The following is a 26,396-nucleotide window of genomic DNA, read 5'->3' on the forward strand; positions in this document are numbered from 1 at the left end:
AACATTCTGGTTAAAGGCACAAAAAAGCCTTAAAATCCTCCTCATGCCAGCCTGTAGGCAAGGCAGTCGTTCATCTGGAGAAGGATAAACCGGTATGAGATGGCTGGGTTTCAATAAAGCTTGCAATGTGAACAGATGGCTTTGATTAATGCGGAGGCTCCAGACAGGATCTCCCTAGATGCCTCCTATTTTCATAAATGAGACATTTGTGTGCAAATGTATTGTTTGTCAAGTTGTCAGCGGTAAATCCAGTAATTAAAGTGGAAGTTTTGTGTATTTTGACAACAAATGGCACAGGTGTATGCTCCTTTAGCATGTCTGTGACTCTGGTTAAACACAGCTTTGTCCTAACTTTGACTCATTCCTGCAGCTTTCTCTACCATGATGTACTTCTCCAACTAATCCTCCCCTCCTCTCCTCTCCTCTTCTCTTCTGTCATCACTCTAATCCCCAGTCTGTGATTTATTGCTGCCCTGTCATTCCCTGATATACTGTATGTCACACACTTCATCCTGGCACCTTGACTAAACCTGAGTGATCCCATAAATGTATTCATGTTTGACAAAGACAGAGAGAAAGAGCGAGACAAAGAGTGTAAGCGCGACAATAAAACATCTTCAAGGCAAAATTCAGTTCACTGGTTTGGAACGAGATGCAAAAATATGCAAAAATGCAAAAAGAAATTCTTGCGTCTATCTTTAAAAACATATCTGCAGGCACAGACGTCCTTGCTTAACAGTTGAGGAATCTCAGATTTTCTAAAGTTCTTCTTTCTTGCCTGCATCTGTGGGCTTTGAAAGTCAAACAATGTGATATCCACTGGCTTATCGTACTCAGTATTATCCCAGGGAGGCTTCACAAAGCAACAGAACGATTTCTGGGTTGTTATCCAGCATTCAAAGATGTCCATAGTTAAGGTCAATGCTTTGTCTCACCCTGAAATAATACACAGATTTATATAAAGTGAGCTGAATAATCCTGAACGGTAAAAGTTGTAAACAGAAAACTCTACCAAATGAACATTTAATAAGATCACTTACAGTACATTCAGTTATAAAGCTTTACACATTGCCAAACAGCCAGGTATTGTTCTGAGGACTATATATATGACAGTATAAATAATTTCATATAAAACAGGTATGAGAAGCCTTCTAAATAAAACACATTAAACTATAACAATACTTACTTGCAATTCTAAAAATACATCAGATGAAATTCAAGAGTAAAACAGTGATAAATAATATGAAATAAATAAAATATCTGTTGCTACAATTAAATGTGTAATCAGCTGCTTTTAACAGATGTAATAAAATGTTTTTCCAGTTCTACCTGCTAAACATAAGGAGTTTATCATTGCTGATTAACATCAATAACTCAAGCAACTATGACACACTCTTAATTATAAGAACATGAGAACTAAGAATAAAAGTGAAATAGTCCAAACTTAATGCCACACAAAAGATTGGCAGGAGCACTTGGCATGTTTTGGGTCTCAGGAGTTTAACACAGTAGCTGACTCCAAATTAAACACGTGACGTTGTGTCTTTAAAGATGTTTTTCTGGTGGTAGAGGGTGGTTATTTATTTATGACTGTGTTTACAGGAGCAATGATGCATATTAATGCATAACTGTTTGAGAAATGCCTCGAAGGAATAACTAAGACTCACTATATCATTGGTTAGGACACTGTGGTATTGGCTTATTTAATATCTGCTTTAGGTTTTAGAAACATCCTGGGTGTTTGGATAAAGAGATATTCTTGACTGGGATTTGAAGATTCATATAAAATATACAGATTGAGTTTAAATCAGGAATACGGCGTGTGCGTAAACACACCCAGGCTGTGTTTAGAAATAGAGGTAGCTTCCCCAAACTATATACAGATACATCACCAAATATAGTCTTCTTAAACTATATCACTTAACTATCCACATTCCTCTTCTTAGATATGTGTGAAGCAGGAGGCAGCTAAGACTTTGCACACAGTGGGGTGTGTCTCAGGAGAGTACAGTGAGGACTACAGTTCCCTTTGTCTTCTTCAGGATGTCCACGGCTTCAGCGTGGGTCACGCCCTCCAGACAGTGTCCGTTCACAGCGATGATCTGATCTCCACGTTTCAGCCTGCCGTCCTCTACGGCCGCCCCCTGCAGAGTACAAAGACTGGTCCGTCAGCGTGTGCAGATCAGAGATCACAGACTGTTTACACCATTATTACAACAGTAAGAGATGCAGATAAAGGCAAGCAAAAAATGCAACAACACACAGAAATAAAAAGGCCTTTCTAAATAGAATTATGGCAAGACTTTTATATTAAACCTAACAAGTAGCGCTGTTGATTTTTCATATAAGTTAGAGTATATTAACATTATTAATATTCCCTGAAAGGTGTTTTATTCCAATAAAAATCATCAAAGTCCCAAAAATGGTTTTAACACATTATGTAGTAATCATTCTAAATAGTGAAGAACCTTTTTATAATCATTTACAGCATATTAACACCGAAATAATCACTCACAAGCTGTTTGAAACTTAAAGCATTTTGCAGTTGATCATTTTTGCTTCCAATCTTTGTGTTCTCGTCTGTTTGTATGAATCCACACTTGTGTAACTGAACCTCATTCTGTGCCGAGTTTAGATTTCCCAAAATCCCCCTGACAGATTTCTCCCCCGGGAACGTTCTCTCACCTTGTTGAAGACGGTTTTGATGTAGATAGGCAGATCTCCGTGTGGGCTGCCAAACCCTCCGACGATGCTGAAGCCCAGGCCCGACGAGCCCCTCTCCAGAGTGATGGTCTTATACATGCGGGCACTGTGGGAGCAGCATGAAAAACAGAACGGGTGAGTTTGTGGGCATGCTGGTGTGCATGTTTTGGAGAGGAAGTGTTTGTACGAGTTTGATGCTGTGTGTTTGTGTGTGTCTCGTCTCACCAGGACAGACACAAAAGGTGAGAACAGAGAGGAGAATTTATAGTGTGTTGAATGGTTAAATGTTACAAATCCAATAATTATTATTAAGTTTTGTTTTCCTAAAGTGCAATATTCAAAAGGCAGTTTTGGGGTTGTGTTGGCTGTTTTGCATAAAGGGCTGAAGCAGATGTAAGTCTGATAATGATGTCTCTCAAATGAAAACTAATGTAGTGTTAGAAGTAGTTTGTGCAAGGAATTACTTTATCTTTTTGGTCAGTTGAAATTGATTAAAATATCAGCTGGTGACACTTTACAAGTTTTAATGCCTCATTAAGTTTAATAAGCTGCCAAAAACACTAATGTGGCAATTTTCACAATGAAATTAAACTAAGAAATTGTTCTCAGGTAATTTAAGCTGAAAAATAAATTGAAATCACAGCAACATACAAACGCATACACACAAGCAAAAACAACACTGCACCTCATTCTGGCCAAATACCCATCCGTTCCAATGCTTCTCGCACAGCGGCTGCACTTCCTCATTATTGTCAAGGAGACCAGACTCTGCCTTTGTCCTGATTCAGTGAATACACCAGGAGAGAACCAAATAGAACAACAGCAGGAGACTGTCAGGAAGCTGATTCTTACCAGAGATTGTTGTGGGAGCAGGGCAGGCTGCTGGGCTGGCCTGACGACTGGGCATGCACATCATTGTGCTCCTTTGTGCTGCACACACCAGAGCCCGCTGTCACCTATTCATACACACACACTCAACTGATTAAAAAATGTGCAAATATGGAGATACACACACATATTACTGAAACCCCTTATGAGCTTAACAATGAACTAATTCAACAATAATCTAATACTCTGCTGTTGTAATAACATTGTCATGCTTTTCCTAATGTTAATACAGCAGAAGTAATAAAGAGGTGTTTTTTGCTTTTTACACACAATGCACTCGTCAGACCATCTGACATCCTGTTCCTAACAGATTCCTTTTTCTCTTTGAACAAAAATCTTTCCAGAGACTTATTAACATGATAAGACATAATGCGAAGTCAGTGTCAGACACACTGCTATCTTAAAATTACAGTGTAGTGTTCACATGCGAAAAACTAGAAACGTCATCCTTTTTATTCCTTGTTAAGAAATTGATGTTTAAGTTGTTTTTATGCAAAAGAACGAAGTAATAACGAGATAGAGGAGGAGGCAGCTAATGGTGGTTACTGCTGTTCTCTGACAGCACTGAACAAAAAACTTGCTGACATTATCATAACTTAGAGCCTCACAGGCACTAAAGTTTGTCTCAGAGTGACATTACCTGCAGAGTGATGGTTCCGGTAGCGTTTTTTAGCAGGATTCCAGCATGGACGTGAGTCATTCCCTCCGTGGACACATCATTGATGCTGAGGATCCGGTCTCCTGTCTGATTGACACACACAAAAACAAACTAACCTGTACTTCTTCATTTGTGAGGACATTTATCTACAGAACATTAAATCACTGGAGACGTGCACTAACCTTAACCCTTAAATGGTTTCTGTATCCTGGGGGATACAGTCATTTGACAGGCTGTGGGGGGAGGGGCATTAAGTGGGTTCACTTTATTTCATGAGAAACACTGAAGTGGGGATGGGTCAAGTACTCAGGTCATGTGACTTCATGCCGACATTCAAAAATAAACTTATCATTTGTATCAAAATCCAAGATGGTAGAATGAATGTCTGTATCCTGGAGGATACATTGCCCAGATAAGGATATAAAACAGGGATAATCACTCACAGATATACTTATGTTTTGAGGCCTACACTCTACAGATAATCAATAATATAAGGGTGTGAAATATTGATTACTCTTTATTTTACTCTTAAGGTGGCTAAATACAGTATAGGGACTAATAAACCCTTACCCTGTTTTAGTTTTTAAGGTTTTTTGGAGTCAATCCCATTAATGGATGGGGTGACGCTATGCATATCATTAAGTGCAACCTACGGCAACCACTTCGGCGATGTGCGAGCCAGCTGTAACCGTCATCGCAATCTAGGATCCCATCATCTATAGTATGAGGCAATCTAGCCTCTGGGGACACCAGTGAACATGCCGGGCAGTAAGCAATAAATGACTTCCCGTCTTCCGCGTGCTGCACTGTTACAGAAAGAGGAACTATTTTCTTGGGATTTACTTGTTATTAACGGGTCTTACCTTTGCCGAAATGATGCAGATTTGTAAAAAGTAAAAATTTGTCAGGTCTGTCCTCAAGAGGAAAAGAAAACTTTAAACATGGTGGTTTGTTAAACAGAGGTCGGATCGTTCTGATGCATTCGTGGAAGTCGGGTAATCTGAACACTGAACGGCTTTCTTCAAGGAAATTCTCAAGTTGAATATGTAGTTAAATTTTAGATCTAGCACAGATTGTTAGCTGTTAGCATGCAGATGTCTGTTTATTGACATTAATAAGAAGCTAAATCGTCGTCAGATCACGCTGATGGGAGCTGGGATGTCAATACGTCGCATTATGTTCGGCATGCTTTTGCTCTCCTCACAGACTGTTTTTCTTGCATTTGCTGCAGCCTGCTGATACATGATTGGTCAATATTATTTGGACTACAAGCGTAGTTCAAACGGAAACCAGAATACTTGCCTTCCTGGAAATCCACGTCCCTGCCTAAAGATTCTACTATGTAGAGGAGTAGCGTTGAGAATAAACTCAGTCTATCCAATAACATACTATTCCCAATTAACTCCAAAGCTCAACAAAGCACAAATACCTTGACCCTTGACCTCCATTTGCAATTTCAAAGCAGTTTAAATACCTTGTTATGAATATTACTCAAGACTTTCTGATTGATGGGCTAATTTTCCAGTTTATTAGCGGGACAAATTAATATTGTTAGAATGCATATTTTACCTACACTTTATTCTTATTTCAGAGCATTCCTATCCTCATCAATAAGGCTTTTTTAAACAAACTAGAATCCTAAATATCTCATTGTATCTGGAATAAGAAGACCCCAAGAATTAAGAAGGCTTTTTTGCAAAGCCCTAAAGGGGGCTTGGGATTGCCTTGCTTTCGTCTCCATTACTGGTCTCTTAACATTCGCTCTCTGTCATTTGGTGTTACATGCAGGGGGCTGATTGGTCAAGGATGGAAAATCAATGTCATCAATCAGTGATTGACAATGTTGAGATGTTTGGACAATAAAAGAAAGTCATAATGAAGCTGAAGGATAACATGTAAAATCAGACCAATTGTACTGAAACCTGGAGGTTTTTTTAAATTTGAGTGATTAAAAAAACAGCCCTTGCAAATGTTTATAAAATTAGTATTTTAGGTTTTTAAATGTAAAACTTTACTTTCAGTTTTGTCACCTTTATTTTGCATACAAATAGTTTAATATTAGTTGTAGGTGTGTTGACTGAATGTCCACAAAGTAAAGAAAGTATGGTCAAATGAGTGAACTCTTAAAACACCTTATGGTCAAAGTGCACTTTGCTCTGTTCAATATTACAATGCATTAAAAGTTAAAACAATTGATACTCAGCAAACAGAGTATTTCATTCTATCAAACCATAATACTTTTACTACATTCAACACTATGAGAAATACTTGACAACACTCTACAGAAATCCAAATATACATAAAGAAAATATATTTTAAGAATTTATTTAAGTTTTGCCGAATTTATTTTATTTTATTTCAAATTGTTTTTAATCCAATTTTTGGTGTGGGATGAAACCGGAGCGCCCGGGGGAAAACCCACAAAGGGATGGGGTGTGTGTGTGTGTGTGAAGGGGGTGGGGGTGGGGGATGTTTTGGGAGGCTGGGGTGTTATTCTTGGTCCAGCTTCTGCCGCTTGTATTTGCGGCGGCGGTGTGGAGTGACAAACTTCTTAAATCTCCTCCAAAGAGAGATTGTGTCTGCCTCCATTGATGCCTGGACCACTTCAGGTGTTTCTTCGCCCATTTCCGGTGTCTCCTTGGCTATCTCAGGTGTCTCCTGGGGTATCACAGGTGTTAGCTGGACCATTTCCGGAGTTGCCTGGATCAGCTCAGGTGTTTCCTGGATGATCTCAGGTGTTCCCTGGACGGTCTCAGGTGTTTCCTGGACCAGCTCAGGTTCTTCCTGGACCAGCTCAGGTGTTTCCTGGATGGTCTCAGGAGATTCCTGGACCATCTCAGGTACTTCCTGGACCAGCTCAGGTGTTTCCTGGATGATCTCAGGAGATTCCTGGACGGTCTCAGGAGATTCCTGGATAGTCTCAGGTGTTTCCTGGACCAGCTCAGGTGTTTCCTGGGCCATGCTTGGAGAGCCGTCCTTGCTGGTTACCTCTGTATTGTCCTTTGGGAGGGAGTGCTCGACGATCTGCTTTCGAAGCTCCTCCACCTCCATCTGCAGCACCTGACTGACTTCCTCCTGGGCTTTCAGTTTGGAGGCCAGGTCGAGGCCACTGCTCGTCTTTTCTTGCAGCTGATTCGTTAAGTTCTCCAGCTGCTCGGTGTTTAAAATGTCTCTGTTGAAGACCTCTTCCTTGAGGACCTTCATCTCCTGCACAAGGGATTCTTTTTGACTCTCAACGAGCTTCAGGTCACTTGTGCTTTTGAGAAATAGATGCCTTCCTTCCAACAGTTCTTTTTGTAGGTTGTCAGATCTCAACATCTCAGCCTGCAGCTGTCCAGCTTGATCTGCAAGAAGATTTTGGAGCTTGACCTTGTAATCATCATTGGACTTGCGTAGGTCCTCCACAATCTTCTGCAGTGCCTGGCTGGTGTCCTCCTGAGCTTCAAGTTGAGAGGCCAGCCAAAGGCTGCTGCTGGTCTTTTCTTGCAGCTGTTTGTTTAAATTCTCAAACTGCAAGGCGGTCATGATTTCTTTGTTTAAGGCCTCTTGCTGCAGGGCCTTAATCTCCTTCTCAAGGGCTGCTTTTTCAGCTGTTAGGGTTTCATCCACCTTAGGGCCACTTGAGGGTGTTTCAAAGAGCATTACAGTTTGAGCTGCAATAACACCTATGAGCTCATCTTGTAATTTATCATTAAAAAACGTCATGTCCGTTATCAGTTTGAAGGAAGGATTCAGGTGCTTCAGCTGTTCTTTGAGCATCCTGGTCTCCTTTTCAACCTGAAGTCTCTCTTCACGCTCCACCCTAAACTTTTCACGGGCCACTTCCATCTTGCCCATGTTGATGGCATTGTTGTCTTCGGCCGCACGCCTCAAGCTCCTCTCCTGGTGCAGATCAAAACTTAGGTGCCTCAGCTGATTCCTGAGACCTTCTTCAACCTGCCATCGGGGAGGGGGTGGGCGTCTCTGATCAGTCTGGGTGGGGGGCTTACGCTGGGTTGTGCGCTCAGACTGGTTCGGGGGCTTACGCTGGTTCGGGGGCTTACGCTGGGAGGTGGGTGGCGCAGGCCGGGCAGGGCTGCTGGCCACCACATTGGCCCAGGTCTTGGGATTTAATTTGGCGTGTTGTTCCATTAATGTCCTTAGTAGAATCTTTGTAGAATCCGTGTCTCGTGGTTCAGTAGTCTGAGAATGACTAGTTTGTTGAAGGAACTTACTAGCAAATGCGTTGTGTCTCAGATTGTAACTGGTGAGTGTTTGTGGCTTGTCAGTATTTATAAACTTCTGGTTCACATCATTATGACATCATTGTAAATGGCTTTGATGTGGGACCAGGGTTCTGGAATTCCTTTGATGTAGGAATTCCTTTGGCTCATCAGAACCATGAGGTGGCAAACAGTTGAAAAAGGAAGAATTACAACTGTAACTGTAAGGAGGGTGAATTTTTTTTAACACACCCATTTTAATTATATTACGCCTTAAATCATAGGGGCCGGATCACTTGATTGACAGGTGGATCCTGCTGGCTGTCTGCTGGACGTCAACACAGACACTGAGTTTAACTTCACCTGTTTGTGTTGTTGGAGACTTTTGGGGATTTTTTCATTCAAAGTTCGGACAAATAATCTGTCTCTGTGGGATTTATGGAACTTTATGGCTGTGCAAGAAGTCTGAGCTCCAGCTTTTCGGTGAGTTAAATGTTAGTGTTACTGTATTGGAATATTTTTAGCACTAAGTAGCAGGTATACTGTGCTCGCTTGCTTGTTAGCCTGTGCAGTGTTTATCAAACATTTATTTAATCGTCGGCCAGTGAATAGGAGTCAGGAGTTTAAGAGATTACAGCGGACTGCAGCTCATTCATTATTTATACAGTCTATGGCTAATAACTGCTAGCTATGCTGAGGAGCATATAGCCTAGCTTCATAGCCGTAGCTGGCTGATTCATGTGGCCCGCCCATAGGATCCCATCATCTATAGTCTGAGACAATCTAGCCTCTGGGGACACCGGTGAACGTGCCGGGCAGTAAGCGATAAATGGCTTCCCGTCAAGACTTCCTCTTCCGCGTGCTGCACTGTTACAGAAAGAGGAACTATTTTCTTGTGATTTACTTGTTATTAACGGGTCTTACCTTTGCCGAAATGATGCAGATTTGTAAAAAGTAAAAATTAAATCTTTGTCAGGTCTGTCCTCAACAGGAAAAGAAAACTTTAAACATGGTGGTTTGTTAAACAGAGGTCGGATCGACCTGATGCATTCATGGAAGTCGGGTAATCTGAACACTGAATGGCTTTCGTCAAGGAAATTCTCAAGTTGAATATGTAGTTAAATTTTAGATCTAGCAAAGATTGTTAGCTGTTAGCATGCAGATGTCTGTTTATTGACATTAATAAGAAGCTAAATCGTCGTCAGATCACGCTGATGGGAGCTGGGATGTCATTACATCGCATTATGTTCGGCATGCTTTTGCTCTCCTCACATACTGTTTTTCTTGCATATGCCTGCTGATACGTGATTGGTCAATATTATTTGGACTACAAGCGTAGTTCAAACGGAAACCAGAACACTTGCCTTCCTGGAAATCCACGTCCCTGCCTAAAGATTCTACTATGTAGAGGAGTAGCGTCGAGAATAAACTCAGTCTATCCAATAACATACTATTCCCAATTAAATCCAAAGCTCAACAAAGCACAAATACCTTGACCCTTGACCTCCATTTGCAATTTCAAAGCAGTTTAAATACCTTGTTATGAATATTACTCAAGACTTTCTGATTGATGGGCTAATTTTCCAGTTTATTAGCGGGACAAATTAATATTGTTAGAATGCATATTTTACCTACACTTTATTCTTATTTCAGAGCATTCCTATCCTCATCAATAAGGCTTTTTTAAACAAACTAGAATCCTAAATATCTCATTGTATCTGGAATAAGAAGACCCCAAGAATTAAGAAGGCTTTTTTGCAAAGCCCTAAAGGGGGCTTGGGATTGCCTTGCTTTCATCTCCATTACTGGTCTCTTAACATTCGCTCTCTGTCATTTGGTGTTACATGCAGGGGGCTGATTGGTCAAGGATGGAAAATCAATGTCATCAATCAGTGATTGACAATGTTGAGATGTTTGGACAATAAAAGAAAGTCATAATGAAGCTGAAGGATAACATGTAAAATCAGACCAATTGTACTGAACCCGGAGGTTTTTTAAATTTGAGTGATTAAAAAAACAGCCCTTGCAAATGTTTATAAAATTATATTTTTAGGTTTTTAAATTTAAAACTTTACTTTCAGTTTTGTCACCTTTATTTTGCATACAAAAAATAGTTTAATATTAGTTGTAGGTGTGTTGACCGAATGTCCACAAAGTAAAGAAAGTATGGTCAAATGAGTGAACTCTTAAAACACCTTATGGTCAAAGTGCACTTTGCTCTGTTCAATATTACAATGCATTAAAAGTTAAAACAATTGATACTCAGCAAACAGAGTATTTCATTCTATCAAACCATAATACTTTTACTACATTCAACACTATGAGAAATACTTGACAACACTCTACAGAAATCCAAATATACATAAAGAAAATATATTTTAAGAATTTATTTAAGTTTTGCTGAATTTATTTTATTTTATTTCAAATTGTTTTTAATCCAATTTTTGGTGTGGGATGAAACCGGAGCGCCCGGGGGAAAACCCACAAAGGGATGGGGGGTGCGTGTGTGTGTGTGTGTGTGTGTGTGTGTGTGTGTGTGTGTGTGTGTGTGAAGGGGGTGGGGGTGGGGGATGTTTTGGGAGGCTGGGGTGTTATTCTTGGTCCAGCTTCTGCCGCTTGTATTTGCGGCGGCGGTGTGGAGTGACAAACTTCTTAAATCTCCTCCAAAGAGAGATTGTGTCTGCCTCCATTGATGCCTGGACCACTTCAGGTGTTTCTTCGCCCATTTCCGGTGTCTCCTTGGCTATCTCAGGTGTCTCCTGGGGTATCACAGGTGTTAGCTGGACCATTTCCGGAGTTGCCTGGATCATTTCAGGTGTTTCCTGGATGATCTCAGGTGTTCCCTTGACGGTCTCAGGTGTTTCCTGGACCAGCTCAGGTTCTTCCTGGACCAGCTCAGGTGTTTCCTGGATGATCTCAGGTGTTTCTTGGACGGTCTCAGGAGATTCCTGGACCAGCTCAGGTACTTCTTGGACCAGCTCAGGTACTTCCTGGACCAGCTCAGGTGTTTCCTGGATAGTCTCAGGTGTTTCCTGGACCAGCTCAGGTATTTCCTGGACCAGCTCAGGTGTTTCCTTGGCCATGCTTGGAGAGTCGTCCTTGCTGGTTACCTCTGCATTGTCCTTTGGGAGGGAGTGCTCGACGATCTGCTTTCGAAGCTCCTCCACCTCCATCTGCAGCACCTGACTGACCTCCTCCTGGGCTTTCAGTTTGGAGGCCAGGTCGAGCCCACTGCTCGTCTTTTCTTGCAGCTGATTCGTTAAGTTCTCCAGCTGCTTGGTGTTTAAAATGTCTCTGTTGAAGACCTCTTCCTTGAGGACCTTCATCTCCTGCACAAGGGATTCATTTTGACTCTCAACGAGCTTCAGGTCACTTGTGCTTTTGAGAAACAGATGCCTTCCTTCCAACAGTTCTTTTTGTAGGTTGTCAGACCTCAACATCTCAGCCTGCAGCTGTCCAGCTTGATCTGCAAGAAGATTTTGGAGCTTGACCTTGTAATCATCATTGGACTTGCGTAGGTCCTCCACAATCTTCTGCAGTGCCTGGCTGGTGTCCTCCTGAGCTTCAAGTTGAGTGGCCAGCCAAAGGCTGCTGCTGGTCTTTTCTTGCAGCTGTTTGTTTAAATTCTCAAACTGCAAGGCGGTCATGATTTCTTTGTTTAAGGCCTCTTGCTGCAGGGCCTTAATCTCCTTCTCAAGGGCTGCTTTTTCAGCTGTTAGAGTTTCATCCACCTTAGGGCCACTTGAGGGTGTTTCAAAGAGCATTACAGTTTGAGCTGCAATAACACCTATGAGCTCATCTTGTAATTTATCATTAAAAAACGTCATGTCCGTTATCAGTTTGAAGGAAGGATTCAGGTGCTTCAGCTGTTCTTTGAGCATCCTGGTCTCCTTTTCGACCTGAAGTCTCTCTTCACGCTCCACCCTAAACTTTTCACGGGCCACTTCCATCTTGCCCATGTTGATGGCATTGTTGTCTTCGGCCGCACGCCTCAAGCTCCTCTCCTGGTGCAGATCAAAACTTAGGTGCCTCAGCTGATTCCTGAGACCTTCTTCAACCTGCCATCGGGGAGGGGGTGGGCGTCTCTGATCAGTCTGGGTGGGGGGCTTACGCTGGGTTGTGCGCTCAGACTGGTTCGGGGGCTTACGCTGGTTCGGGGGCTTACGCTGGGAGGTGGGTGGCGCAGGCCGGGCAGGGCTGCTGGCCACCACATTGGCCCAGGTCTTGGGATTTAATTTGGCGTGTTGTTCCATTAATGTCCTTAGTAGAATCTTTGTAGAATCCGTGTCTCGTGGTTCAGTAGTCTGAGAATGACTAGTTTGTTGAAGGAACTTACTAACAAATGTGCTGTGTCTCAGATTGTAACTGGTGAGTGTTTGTGGCTTGTCAGTATTTATAAACTTCTGGTTCACATCATTATGACATCATTGTAAATGGCTTTGATGTGGGACCAGGGTTCTGGAATTCCTTTGATGTAGGAATTCCTTTGGCTCATCAGAACCATGAGGTGGCAAACAGTCGAAAAAGGAAGAATTACAACTGTAACTGTACGGAGGGTGAATTTTTTTTAACACACCCATTTTAATTATATTACGCCTTAAATCATAGGGGCCGGATCACTTGATTGACAGGTGGATCCTGCTGGCTGTCTGCTGGACGTCAACACAGACACTGAGCTTAACTTCACCTGTTTGTGTTGTTGGAGACTTTTGGGGATTTTTTCATTCAAAGTTCGGACAGATAATCTGTCTCTGTGGGATTTATGGAACATTATGGCTGTGCAAGAAGTCTGAGCTCCAGCTTTTCGGTGAGTTAAATGTTAGTGTTACTGTATTGGAATATTTTTAGCACTAAGTAGCAGGTATACTGTGCTCGCTTGCTTGTTAGCCTGTGCAGTGTTTATCAAACATTTATTTAATCGTCGGCCAGTGAATAGGAGTCAGGAGTTTAAGAGATTACAGCGGACTGCAGTGATGAGAAGATCGGTTATGTTCAGTTTCCCGTTACGTGTCGGCTCGCCGCTCTCTCACCGGGCGAGCGAGCAGCGAGTCCGCTACTTCTTCAGTCTGAAAACTGCACCTGCAGTCAGTCACCGACAGAATCTTTTCCTGGCAAAGTCAAACTAGCTCATTCATTATTTATACAGTCTATGGCTAATAACTGCTAGCTATGCTGAGGAGCATATAGCCTAGCTTCATAGCCGGCGGCGCAATTCGTGCTTCAAAACGCTGCTTCAGAAACCAATGGGTGACGTCACTGAGACTACGTCCATTATTTATACAGTCTATGGTTTTACCTTAATACAATCATATTTCAAATCTTAACCAAAAAAGGTCATTACACTCAACTGAATGTTTAAGCTTATATCACTGACAGGAGGTGAGTCCTTACAATGTGATGACTGTAATAGGTCTGTCCTCATTACTTGATGAATACATAACACAGGCACACATACACATATATATATATATGCATTCCCCACCTGTAATTGCTGTGTTTTGGCAGCCAGTCCATTTGAATCCATGGTAGCAATAAATAGAGGTGCGTTGTCATGGGGACTGCCCACTCCTCCTGCTACAGTAATGCCCAAGGAGTCAAATGGACGCTGCGGGGATACCGTGCAAACGTTAGAAACATGTTAGACAATACATGGCAGATTCTGCTCATGACATAAATAGCTAACAATACGTGAGGCCCTGGTCTAATCAGGAGAGGAGCTTTTATTTAACTCTTATTTTGACGTTTTCAATTGAGGTAAAAGAACAAAAGCTCTAAGGACTTCTTTAAAATTACATCATAGTATTGAAAGGCAGTTATCCTAGACAGTATGGCACACACATCAAAACAATTATTGATCATTTTCAAGATTGTATGCCTTACCTTTTGTATTATTACTTTTTTGATGCCAGAGCAGTCTTGAAATGCTGTGGGAGGGGAAGACATATAATTACACAGTCAATTGTTAACTCTTTACTGTAACTCAGCTGCAATGATTTAAGTCTTAATGATAAGTCTTTGTATACACTGTATGTGTTTTGCTGCAAGACAACACTCCTCAACATGAGGGCGACTCACAGTAGCTCCCACCTCTGTTATCTGTCTCCCTCTGGTGGCCGAGGGAAGCATCGCATCCACTCGAGGGGGTCAGGGTGGAACAGTCAGAGTCTTCGCTCTGGATAAAACACAACTTAAAGTATTCCTAAGTTCAAAAAGTACTATTGTTAAATAAGTGCAAAAGAGTAGAAGATAAACTATAGAAAATATTAAATGACTGAGCTGATTTAAGACAGTCAATACAATAGAAATTAAAGCTCAGTAGAAAAAGGTCAAGTTCTCTGATTGCCTGTCACAGGTAAGATACAGCCATGGGAAACAGTTTACCTGGCTCCGCTTTGAGTACTGCAGACCGGCTTTAAATCTTGCCACCTCGAGGTGGACCGCTCCACCGCAGCTCTGAGAGCAGAGCGACACATCTCACATTAGAGTAATCCATAAAAAACTTTATAGTGTTTGTGTGTCTTAACGTATCAAACCTGTAATAGCGTCTGTGCATGTTCCTGTGATGCTGCGCGGACATCCTCCCCGTTAATTGACAGAATCTGGTCACCTAGCAACAACCTGCCATCCGAATCCGCTACGCCTCCTCTGATGATATCTGACACAAAGATGCCCGTGTCATTACTGTTGGAGGAAAACAGAGGTCAAAAACGGTGTCTGCTCCACGCTTATTGAAGGAATTATGTGACCTGCGTATGTACGCATGCTGTTTAGCATAACGTCACACCTGATTGTCTAAATACATGGAGCTGCATGAAAATCTGCGCCATAACTCTTTAGAAATAATGTCTTCCCTACATGGTGACCCTGTGGCCTGGGCCTCCAACCTTTATGGTGATTATATGATTCTGTAATGGTGTGTTTTCATTATGTATCTTTCACCGATTTTTACAATAATGATCTCTGCTGATAAAAGTCTCTGACCTCTAACTGGGCGACGACCTCAGAACTCAAGCTTGTTAAAGTAAGTTTACCTTCACAAATGTGATTTATTATGAAAGACATTTTACTAGCCAGTTCCCTAAAAGTGAAGCTAAAACATTTTGAGCGCCCCCTGCTGACTGGTTGTAGTATAGGTCAGAAAGCCTGCCTCCTCCATGTTACCAGATGGGACATGAGTCAAACTATAAAAAAAAAAAACACACCAAATAATTTTTCTCAAACACGGTTTCTGTCATTATAGTTAGTTATTATCATGCCGATTTAGGTCCAAGTGTTTATTTTTCTGACAAGTTTAGTTTTAATTGGTTATTTGATGCTGTAAAAAGGATGATTGACAGCTCTGTTGACAAATACTGTTTTGGATCAGCAGACCAGAGGAGGATCGGTGAGAGGAGCCGTAACTAAAACACTCACGACAGTCATTGAAGTTTCCATATCTGTGAACATCTGCTTCAGACAAATACAAAAAGCTGTTCTGCTGTTAAATACGCCAACATGAGGGATCCTTGCTGTTTTTTTTCCGGAAATTTAAGTGTGTGTTTTGGTTAGCGGAAGCAGCTACGGCGGCTCCACCCGGAACAAGAACATTTGTGGGTTTTTTTGAAGGAATAATCAGAAGTCATTTTTGGCCATTTTTGACAGCGCTAATAGAGGCATATATTTTGTATGCACAAATAACTGCATTACTTATTTTGAAAAAAATAAAAATGGAATGTTCTATCTATATCTATCCATCAATCCATACATACATCCATCCCTGAGATCCAGCCATGGCAGTGGACAATATTTAAATTATGATGCAAAGATTCCTACGTTCTGGCATCAAATATGGCCAGAAAATTGTTTTTGCAGAACATTAAAAGTAAGTAAAGAAGATGTCAAAAGTAAAGTTGACCTTTGACCTCTTGTTAATGTGCTTTAAGTTTTGTCACATTAGTGCATGTCTTCTTCAGTTATAGCCATAAACATGTTTTGTGAGGTCACAGTTACCTTGACCTTTGACTACCAAATCCTTCAGTTCAAGTGGATGTTTGTGGGGGGGCTGGTTTAGCTCAGTTGGTAGAGCAGGCGCCGATAGATATAGAGGCTACACTCCACATCGCACTCATCGCAGGCTTGACTCCCGGTCTGCCCATCATTTGGTGCAAGACATCCCCCATTCTCTCCTTCCTGTCTCTCTTCAGCTATCCTATAAATAAAGCCCAAAAAATAATCTTTAAAAAAAAAAAGTGGTTGTTTGTGCAGATTATACCTCTTCCCCACAGTGCTGAACCCGAGCCCCTCTCCAGGACGAGGCCTGAGCTCCAGGCCGAACACGTCCCACAGGTCCTCCTCCTTGTAGGCCTCCTGGTGTCTGAAGACACACAGGCGAACACGCTGGGTGGTGAGCCGCAGCACGCCGATGGCCTCATCGTGAGTGGCCTGACGCAGGTCTATACCATTTACCTTGGAGGAAAGTCAGAGAGATAGAGACAGTATACTCTATGAATCAATCACAGCAGAGGGATTTTTAAATAACTAAAACAAGGGAAACTTTATAACCATTAATGGCTGCATTAAGGATCATAGCATTAATCTACAAGCATGTATTTGCATTTAACTGTCAATGTTTTGCTGCTTCCTGTTGCTCAGCATGATTTGTGTACTGTCTTGTTCATGCTAAATTTGTTGCTTTCTCATTATTTCTGCATTTTATTGTCTAATGTTTGAATTTCCAAACCCTTCACCACATTGGATTTAGAACAGCTTGCCAAAGGAGTGCAGCTTAAAATAAACAGAAACAAGCACATTTACAGAACTGTTGACTAATGTGGGTTGAATGCCATCTGATCACAATATATATGTGGATGGGTACTAAAAAACTATGACTAAGACTAAAATCGATTAATATAAAATGTGTGTGTGTGTGTGTGTGTGTACCCTTTATACCTCTAATATCTGATCTCCAGCCTGCAGCCTTCCATCCCTCTGTGCAGCTCCTCCATCATTTACTTCATGGACGATTACTGCCCCCTGGTGGAGATATCAGAAAACACTTATTATTAGAGAGAACCCTATCCAGCTGAACAACAACATTTTACCACTTAATAAAACATCATGGACTCAAACATCCAAGCTCATACAACATTTCCACAATACAGAATCACCCCTTTACTGACAATGTCTGTGCATATTCATTTCATTTTGAAAACAACATACACAAACCCATTTTGCCTAATTTGTTTGGGGTACATCTTAATTTATTTTTTCATTGTTAAGTATTGATAGTATGGAAGCGTACTGCTGCAGTATCATGTTATAACGTGTAAAGTTTGTTATAACGTGATCAATATTGTTATAATATAAAACTTATTATGTTATAATGTGATTAATTATATTGTTATAACAATATAATTAATCACACTATAACATGATAAGACACAGAAACAGCTTCTTCCCACAGGCTGTCACTCTGATGAACGCTTAACAGTCACGGAGCGTCAGAACAATCAGTGGTGAAAAACCCTGTCACATGTAAATAAGACTCATTGTATGGACACACATTTTATTCATGTTAATATCACCCGTCATCGGGCATGAATCTATGCACACTGTTTTTTTACTGGAAATCTACCTCATGTAAATTAACCCACCTGTTATATAATTAACACATATTTAAATAAAATCATATATATTTCAGCATTGTTGCACTCCTTATATTTTTTCTAGGCTTTCGTAGGCTTGTAGATACTAGTTTAATATTTATTGTTGAATGTAGGCTTATACATATTAGTTTAATATTTAATGTTTCATGCTTGTACATAGAGAACTAATTTAAACTGGAGTCAAACTCCTTGTTTGTGTACATACCTGGCCGATAAAGCTGATTATGATAAATGATATTTTTATAACATGAAACGTATCAGTTTATAACGAGATAAATGATATTGTTATAACATGAAACTTATCAGGTAATGTGATAAATTATATTGTTATAACATGAAACTTATCAGGTAATAATGTGATAAATTATATTGTTATAACATGAAACTTATCAGTTTATAATGAGATAAATTATATTGTTATAACATGAAACTTATCAGGTAATAATGTGATAGATTATATTGTTATAACATGAAACTTATGCGGAGTTAGGAAACTTGTGTGGATGGACAAATTGAAAAAAATGGCTCATATTACATAGTACAATTTGATTATGTTCTACTTCCTTCTTGGGTTGAGACATGAAGAGATTCTGCTGTTATTGAACACGGTGGATGATAAGTCTGCTTATATTTAGAAGGATTTTAAAATGCCTGTGGCTTCACAGAAGGAAGAATGAGTCCGACCCCCTGGAGGTTGCAACGTTTCTCACTGATCAGCTGGAGGTGCACGGGAGCCTCCATGGATGCCACGTGCCAGCTTACTACCTCTCACAGGGAGTCCAACTCTGCCAACTTATCACAGAGACCAACTTATCACATTGAAATGTATCACGTATCATGTAACATGTTATGAGGTGAAACGTTTCACCTTCTAACATGTTACTGATCCTTTTTATTTTTTTCTCAAACCATGTTTTGATGTGAAATATAAATGTGTTGCTCTCACCAGTAGAGTGTCAGATCCCCCTACGATGCTGAGGCCCAGGCCAACGTTTCCTTTACAAATCTCTATGGTGGTTTCCCTTCCAGCCACAACCGGGCAACTCAGAGGGTCTGAAGTTGTAGGAGCAGCTCCTTGCACATCAGTCTGCCCCATGGGAGAAGTCTGCATGGTAGTGAGTGATGAAGACGTGGAGGAGTGGACAGGGAGGGTTAGAGAGGAAGCCGGAGAGAGAGAGGGGGGATTTGAAAGAGATGTCGGGAGGGGTAGAGAAGAAGAAGAGGAAGAGAGACTCTCGGCGCAGCTGATGGAGAGCTTGACAGTGACCCTGTGTTTGAGAATCAAACTGGACACCTGCACACAGAGAAGACAGGTGAGGTGAGTCATGAATGATTAAATCAGCTTGACCTTGGCGAAGGAATAGCGTGTTTGTGTGCGCTCATACCTTGTCCACTGACAATGCTGCCACAGGTTCATCACCCACTGCTATGATTCTGTCTCCTTCCTTTATCCTGCCGTCCTGCATACACACAGAAACATGAATAATATGTATGAAGAGCAAAAAGTGTGTGCGCCAGAAGGATGGAAAGGATTGAGATAAAAAAAATCAAACACACCCTCTGGACATATATCAGCATCGCTGTTGCCTGGGGCCTTACATAAAAAAATTATTAATACATGACGACATTACTTTAAAACCTGGCAACTATCATCTGAAGGTTAATGTGGTTTAAATATTGTCAGAAATACTGAGAGACGAAGGCCGTCACATCAGGGTTTACTGCTGCTTTTATTGTACAGTAAAGTGGGGCTCATTTGCACCTCTTTATGCTGATAGATTATTGATTGCAAAAGTTACAGGCAACTTGGTAGATCTGAAAATCTGATGAAATTGTGTGCAACCTGTGTTCTGAAATAATTCTAAAGTTATGGCTAGGAAGAGGTCTAGTGTGATGAAGGCTAAGATCCTTGAGATGACACTCTTTATCAGAAAAATAGAAAGTATATAGAGAACAATCTTTGACTTAAAAAAGGCGAGGTTATACTGTATATTTCAGACAGTGTTTTGAGATACGTAGACAAAATTAAGGTTGAGATAAAATGCTTCCATATTTAAAATGCTAATGCTGTACTTTTTCTTCTACGACACATCACAATTTTTTTATCATAAATATTGGATCCTCTTATAAAATAAGATGCATTGTAATAGAATTAACTTCCTTACATTAGATCAAGTAGTTACACTTCAAGTGGCATAAAAATTAAAGGCTGCTTACGCCTACGTGCCTCCATTATAATAATACAATAAAACACTCTGACAGGGAAAACTCTATTTCTGTCAAGTACATTTAAATAGTAAAACTATGACAGCATATTCCTTATAAATGAACAAGTAATGATGTTTACACATTGTATTAATTCCTCAATAGAATTTCTTACGAAAGAAAACATATTAATGTAACTGATGAAGATGTGGAGGAGGCTTCTGATGATATCACACCTTAATGGCAGTGCCGTGCGGGATTAGGGAACTGACCACTACTCCTTCCCTGGACTCGTCCTCTGTCAGGCAGAGGCCCAGATTGACGCGGTCCTGGAGGGAGATGAAGAAAAATAGAGAAACTATAGATTTAGCAAACCTAATAGTATTATATAAGATCTATATCTGATATCACGTAGGCTGCATTCATACTGCAGCTAAAAGTGTCCCAAATCCCCCTATGTGACACAGATCTGATTGTTCATCAGTGTTAACAGCAAAAAGTTACATGATGTCGCATTTTTTAAATTTGGGACTTGGCTACTTGGATATGTGGTACTAAATCGATCCAAAACCAAATTGGAATTAGTCCGCGTTGCCATGGTAATATGCACATTTCCAGGGGTGATTCTAAAGAAGACGACGACAACGACACGCAGCAGTGGAGAGACGGTGAAATAGCAGATTTAATCGCTATTTGGGAGATGCCTCTATTTAATCAAATCTAGAAGGCTCATATGTCATGGTTTGCCCCTCTTCCCTGTGTTTCTCCTGTGTTCCCTTCCCTTGTGTTTCTTGTTGTTTCTCTCTGTCTGTCTCTGGGCGTGTTCATCCTCAGAGCTCCTCACCTGCTCTGCCAATCAACTACTCTGTACCGCTTCAGCCTGCTCACCTGTTCCTCATTAAGCCATCAGCCTGCAGTCTATAAATACCCTGGTTCTTCAGTCATTCATCGCCAGATCGTTCAGTCTACCTCTGTGGTACTACGTCAAGGCCAGGCAGTATTTTCAGTGCTGTATATGTTGTTTCCTGTGAAAGCTTTAAAGTAATCTTTTTCTCCTTTGCTTCAGGATCACCTCTGAAACCAGACAGCCCTCCTCATCTTTCCAGCCACTCACCGCCTGCCCACCTCTCATTCCCCAGCTCAACCACCATCTCAAGTCAACTGTTTGTAACCAAATCCTTATTAAAACCTTTTCAAATTACAAACTGCATCCTGGTTCTGCACTTTGGGTCAAAGAACACTGCAACTCATTATAACATCATACTGCAACCGAAGTGTTGCAGATAAGGCAAGGACTAATGCCTCTTGACCTTTTTGTCCGTCTCTGACGGAGATATCGCTTACTTGCGCAGAAGTTTATGCACAACCAAAGTCCCAACGCCCGAGAGCAATCCATGTTTTACGAAAAAACTGAGTGAATGAGACATGAATTGAGCATGAAGGCCTGCAGTATGAATGCAGCCCCATTTACTATAACATGGAAGGTGTTCTTTATATCCTTTTGCATTCAGACTATTTTTGCTAAAGTAAGAGCATGCTACCACTCAACCAGTTACTGGAGCTGTCAGATACCAGCTGGAGGCCTGACAATGGTTAATGCCAAGATATAGCACCTGAGGTAGGATGATGTGCTGGATGTCTCTTGATAATCCTCCACGCTCTGCAGAGTCTTTTTGGGAGTCGACTGCATCCTCGAGCTCAGTTGTGGATCCCTGGGTTGTTTGACCCGGAGCTGCTTTATTCCTGGTAAAACAAAAGCACATCTGATAAAGTTCCTGAGCTGGTCATCCGCATCCTCTTTGGTAAAAGTTTAAAAGCATATAAACTTGCTACCTGATGAGGATTATCTTGACTTTTGACGGAGCGTTGTTGATGAGGGTGGAGGCATTTTGGTGACTCCGGCCGTACAAGATCTGACCATTGATCTGAAAGAGAAATCAGGTCATGTACTCCTCACAGATATCTCGCTCATCCAGATCCACTTTTTTCTTCTTTTCAGCCGCATGTCTTCTGACTCCCCTCCCCCTCTCAGCTGCCAGCGGCTCCTCGATTTTTCTCATCATCTCTATTACATGGTTGCTCGTTGTAAGATTTCAGCTCAGCACCAGCCATCTTTCAAATGGTAATTTGTCTGATAAATCTACTGTTCTGGTGCTTGACGCTGTCTACTCATCCATGCCTCCTACCCACAACCCACTGCTCTGTTTTCTCTGCTCTCAATTTTGACTGTGATATTTTCTCTCTCTCTCTCTGGAATTCCATCCCTTCTTGTCCCCTGAAAAACCTTCCCATCTGTTAATCTCCCCCTTACCTCCAGTAGCTCGTCTCCAACCCATATCCTCCCGTCTAAACCAGCAGGTCCTTGAGGGTCTATATCCGCCACATAGACACTCATGCGGGCCCTGGAACCCTCCTTGTTCCCTGTGAGGCTGATTCCCAGGCCGTGTGCCGCAGGGTCCTTCTCCAGCTCAATCATATGGAGCTTCCCAGACAGGCTGCCATAACGCTGCAGCATCTTTTCTAGGAGAGGCAGAGTTAACAAACAGGAGGCTGTTAGGAGGAAGATGTGATGGGTGAGTCAAAATAAAAAGTGTGGAATGCTGCACGTAATGACTGACACTTCATGTGGAGAGGAAGCATTACAGCCCAGAGGAGCTTGTGTGAGTGTGTGTTGCTGCAATTTGTCTGGAAGGGATGATGTCAGTCATGTTGAGGGATAGGTGAAGGATGTCTGTGTTTTTGTATATTGCACACGTACAGATGGATGTGGATTGTGTGTGCATGCTTGTGCCAAAAGAAGAGGTATGTGTGCATGTGTGTGAGTGTGCATGCATGTACTGTATCATTAAAACAGATGATAAAACTGTAGATCTGCGTGAGCGTGGGTTTCTGAGTGCTTGCTAATGTATCTATGTATGCAGGCCTATATGCATGTCTGTTTGCTTTTGCATATTAGAACACATCTGCATGACTTTAAGGTTTTAGACCTTTAGAAGCACTATGGATCACTTGTTTTATGAGTGGCTCCCTTTTTGTTTTTCCGTGTGCACGTGCACAAGAACACATGTAGATAAATGGATGAAAGTTGATTAAAGGTGCTTTTTGACCAAAAGTACCAGGAACTTTTAGTTTCAGGAACTAAATGGTTCCTGTGGCCCATTGTTGTCTGCGTTTCCACAGCGGCCTGAAGTGCCGATCCGTATGGAGAAGCAATACACGTAACTGCACTACACCGCCAGTCCAGTAGGTGGCGGTAAGAAGAAGATGAAGGCCATACAACAAAAATGCCGCCATAAAACGTGACGAACAAGCCGGTATCATAATTTGTGCAACACTACAGTTAGCCTGTTAGCATGGAGGAGATTCAACTTGTGCTGTTTATAAACACGGTGATAAACAATCTCCAAGCACGATGATAACAGTGAACTTGCAGCTGCAGTCTTTTAAACGTGGCGGGTAAAATATAACGCTGCGAGTAATCGACCAATCAGAAACGATCAGCACTGCAGGCCCCGCCCCGAAAGTTCCTGGACCTTTGAAAAGTGCTTTTCAGTGGGTAAATAAATTATCCCGGAACTAAATTTAGACCCTGGTTCCTGCTATCGAAATGCTCAAAAGGTTCCTAGTTCCTCGGGAAAGTTCCTGCTGTCGAAAAGCGCCTTAAGTTTCAACAACAGTTCTTTTTTTTTATGACAAAGAAAAGACAAGAAAATTGAAAGTCATTCACGCAAATGGCTCACCAGGAACATATTAAAGTCTGGTCTGTGCATGAAAATGATTTGCTCATATAACTCTTGGTGGCTTTCAGTAGCAAATTATTAAATACTTTTCCTAAATGTGTTTGAGCTGGTGACATTTTCATTTCAGTAATACAGCTCGGTCTTTTGTCAACTTTTGTCAGTCTTTCAGGGCCAGAGGGCTTCACCCGCACAGCGTGAGGGTGGACCCTACACTTAAATTGCAACACATCTCCTGTTGCTGGGGGGCTTTGAAGCGTCCCTGTGTGTGTCTGTTTGACGTCTTTATGGCGCAGACTTACTCCTGCCGGTGTTGTCCTCATCTTCAGCTGTGATTGGAGTTGTGACCATAATGGGGCTCCTCCGGTGCTTTCTATCTAATGTCGGCGACAGTACCTTTGGGAGGAGTTTTGCATTATTGAACAGGCAGAGTTGGAGATGCCTCAGGGGTCCTTCAGGCATGAGTTGGACTACCCCTGAGGCTTGTTCAGTGTGCTTGATGTAGCAGTCGGAAAACTGACGAACAGGATGAATTAATGAACACGGTTTTTAATGCCGGCTAAAAATAACATAAAAGATGACCGGATTCATGCATTATTTTGTAACCAACTTACAAGTGGATGGAAAAATAACATCAAACGAATTGTGCTGTCTATTTAGAGAGTCAGGCATCTCCACCAAAGAGAAAAACAAAGGGTTTAAACAAACAAGGTAGCTGCAAGGGACTTTGAACTACAAGGGTTGTATCTACAAATATGCACGTTAATTAAGTTTTTGGAAGTTGGCTTAGTGCAAATGCTAATGCGAGGCTTCTTTTTAAGATGCTGCATACCCTTGATAACACACACACACATATACACACACAGTGATGTACTAACCTTAAAGGGGGTGGGAGTGAAGGGGTTTGTAGGGGAGAGACTAAGGAACAGACCACTGAGCTTCTCTGATTCCTACAATCATGAGGGGAAACACAGAGTCCTAAACACAGCAGCACAAAAACTGAACCCTCTAAAGCTTTCTTTTTGGGAGACCATGTGGGTGTTAATGACTCATCCCTCTATATATAATATAGTGTATACATAACATTCTCCATACACTACAGGGTACACAGCCAAACATCAGTAAGTGTGTGGGTACAGAAACTGACAAAAATGATTTCATAGCTTGTCATCTTTTTTCACCAAACGGTTACGACCTTTAAAACACAAAAAACTGTGACAGTATGCGATATACATTTCACTGCATAAGAGTTTCTATACTACCAGCATCTTCTTAAGGATCGGGTGAATTTTACACCACTTTTATCCCATTAAAACAGAAAGCAGAAGTGTGACGCTCAAAGTATCTGGTCGAGCAGTGTTACCTTGCTGCTGTGGGAGTTGGACTGCGTTGTTGGAGTTAGTCTCTCATGGTTGGTGAGCATAGGGGACTGTGGGCGAAACACAAGATGCAGAGTAGGCAGATGAATATCTATATGACTGTGAAACAAAAATGCTTCAAATGGTACATCCAATACGTTATGTTATATGCTTTGTGTCCAGAGGACATTATATTGTGTTGCTCCAGACTCCCACGTATAACCTTAGTGAAACTTCTGACAGAGTTGTCCAATAGAACATAAACTGCACCTTCTGTTAGCAGTTGTTGAGTATTGTAACCCGGTGTGAAAGAATCGAGAGCCTCAAGAGATTTCAATGCTACAATTTTCAATGTTTACATACCCTAAAATACATTTCAAAATGGAATCTAGGCCAGTCAATGTGCTATTTTGGCTGTTTTATGAAATGCAGTACCCGAGATCTGTGTTGTCCCGACTGGACCAGGAAGACCAGAGAGTATCCGGCCCTGCGGATGGCCTCCACCGCCTGCTCGTGGCTGGCGTCTCTGAGGTCCACACCACTCACCTTGGACAAGTTGACACACAAATACTTGACAAAACACTTTGATAATTGTCATGATGTGGAATATTAATAAGATCTTCCACATATTTTAGGGAGGAAAAACTCTCACCATTAAATACAATAGACAACAAACAAGCACAAGATTACTGAATAGCCACAAAACACACGCAGTATATGTTAGGGCTGCACGATTCATCATAATAAAATCACGATCTTGATTCATACTTCTACGCAATCTCATTTCTAAATGACAACGATTCTGCCGCATTTTCATTCAGCTGCATCAAAACAAGCCCGCCGACATTATCTGTGATGTCAAGTGAGAGTATTCCCGTTAACAGCGTAGCGGTGCTGGTTAACGCTGGGGCTACAGAAATGGACAGCTCACGGAGCGGACGGGCTGTTTACCGTTAGCGCCTGCAGCACACACACCGCCTGAGGTTGTGTGTGCCGACAGG

At 41.6% G+C, this 26,396-nt stretch overlaps 1 protein-coding gene across 1 annotated transcript in view; it reads right to left on the reverse strand.

Annotated features, from left to right (window-relative positions):
* Positions 1 to 1,466: 1,466 nt before the first annotated feature.
* Positions 1,467 to 26,396, reverse strand: part of LOC138594381 (multiple PDZ domain protein) — a 48,083-nt gene continuing 23,153 nt past the window's right edge. The window contains 21 exon segments of the mRNA XM_069665453.1: positions 1,467 to 2,144; positions 2,686 to 2,809; positions 3,556 to 3,659; positions 4,232 to 4,336; positions 13,934 to 14,056; positions 14,332 to 14,375; positions 14,527 to 14,666; positions 14,813 to 14,904; positions 14,985 to 15,132; positions 16,703 to 16,896; positions 17,380 to 17,463; positions 19,042 to 19,389; positions 19,481 to 19,555; positions 20,537 to 20,629; positions 21,914 to 22,043; positions 22,134 to 22,225; positions 22,612 to 22,820; positions 24,340 to 24,433; positions 24,916 to 24,987; positions 25,401 to 25,466; positions 25,831 to 25,941. Coding sequence (XP_069521554.1) covers positions 1,998 to 2,144; positions 2,686 to 2,809; positions 3,556 to 3,659; positions 4,232 to 4,336; positions 13,934 to 14,056; positions 14,332 to 14,375; positions 14,527 to 14,666; positions 14,813 to 14,904; positions 14,985 to 15,132; positions 16,703 to 16,896; positions 17,380 to 17,463; positions 19,042 to 19,389; positions 19,481 to 19,555; positions 20,537 to 20,629; positions 21,914 to 22,043; positions 22,134 to 22,225; positions 22,612 to 22,820; positions 24,340 to 24,433; positions 24,916 to 24,987; positions 25,401 to 25,466; positions 25,831 to 25,941 — 2,595 coding nt within the window. The 3' untranslated portion in view covers positions 1,467 to 1,997.

This window comes from Semicossyphus pulcher, unplaced genomic scaffold (genome assembly GCF_022749685.1).
Source record: "Semicossyphus pulcher isolate SPU_LCO1_2020_fin unplaced genomic scaffold, fSemPul1.0.p SCAF_17, whole genome shotgun sequence".
In the NCBI taxonomy this organism is placed as follows: Eukaryota; Metazoa; Chordata; class Actinopteri; order Labriformes; family Labridae; genus Semicossyphus; species Semicossyphus pulcher.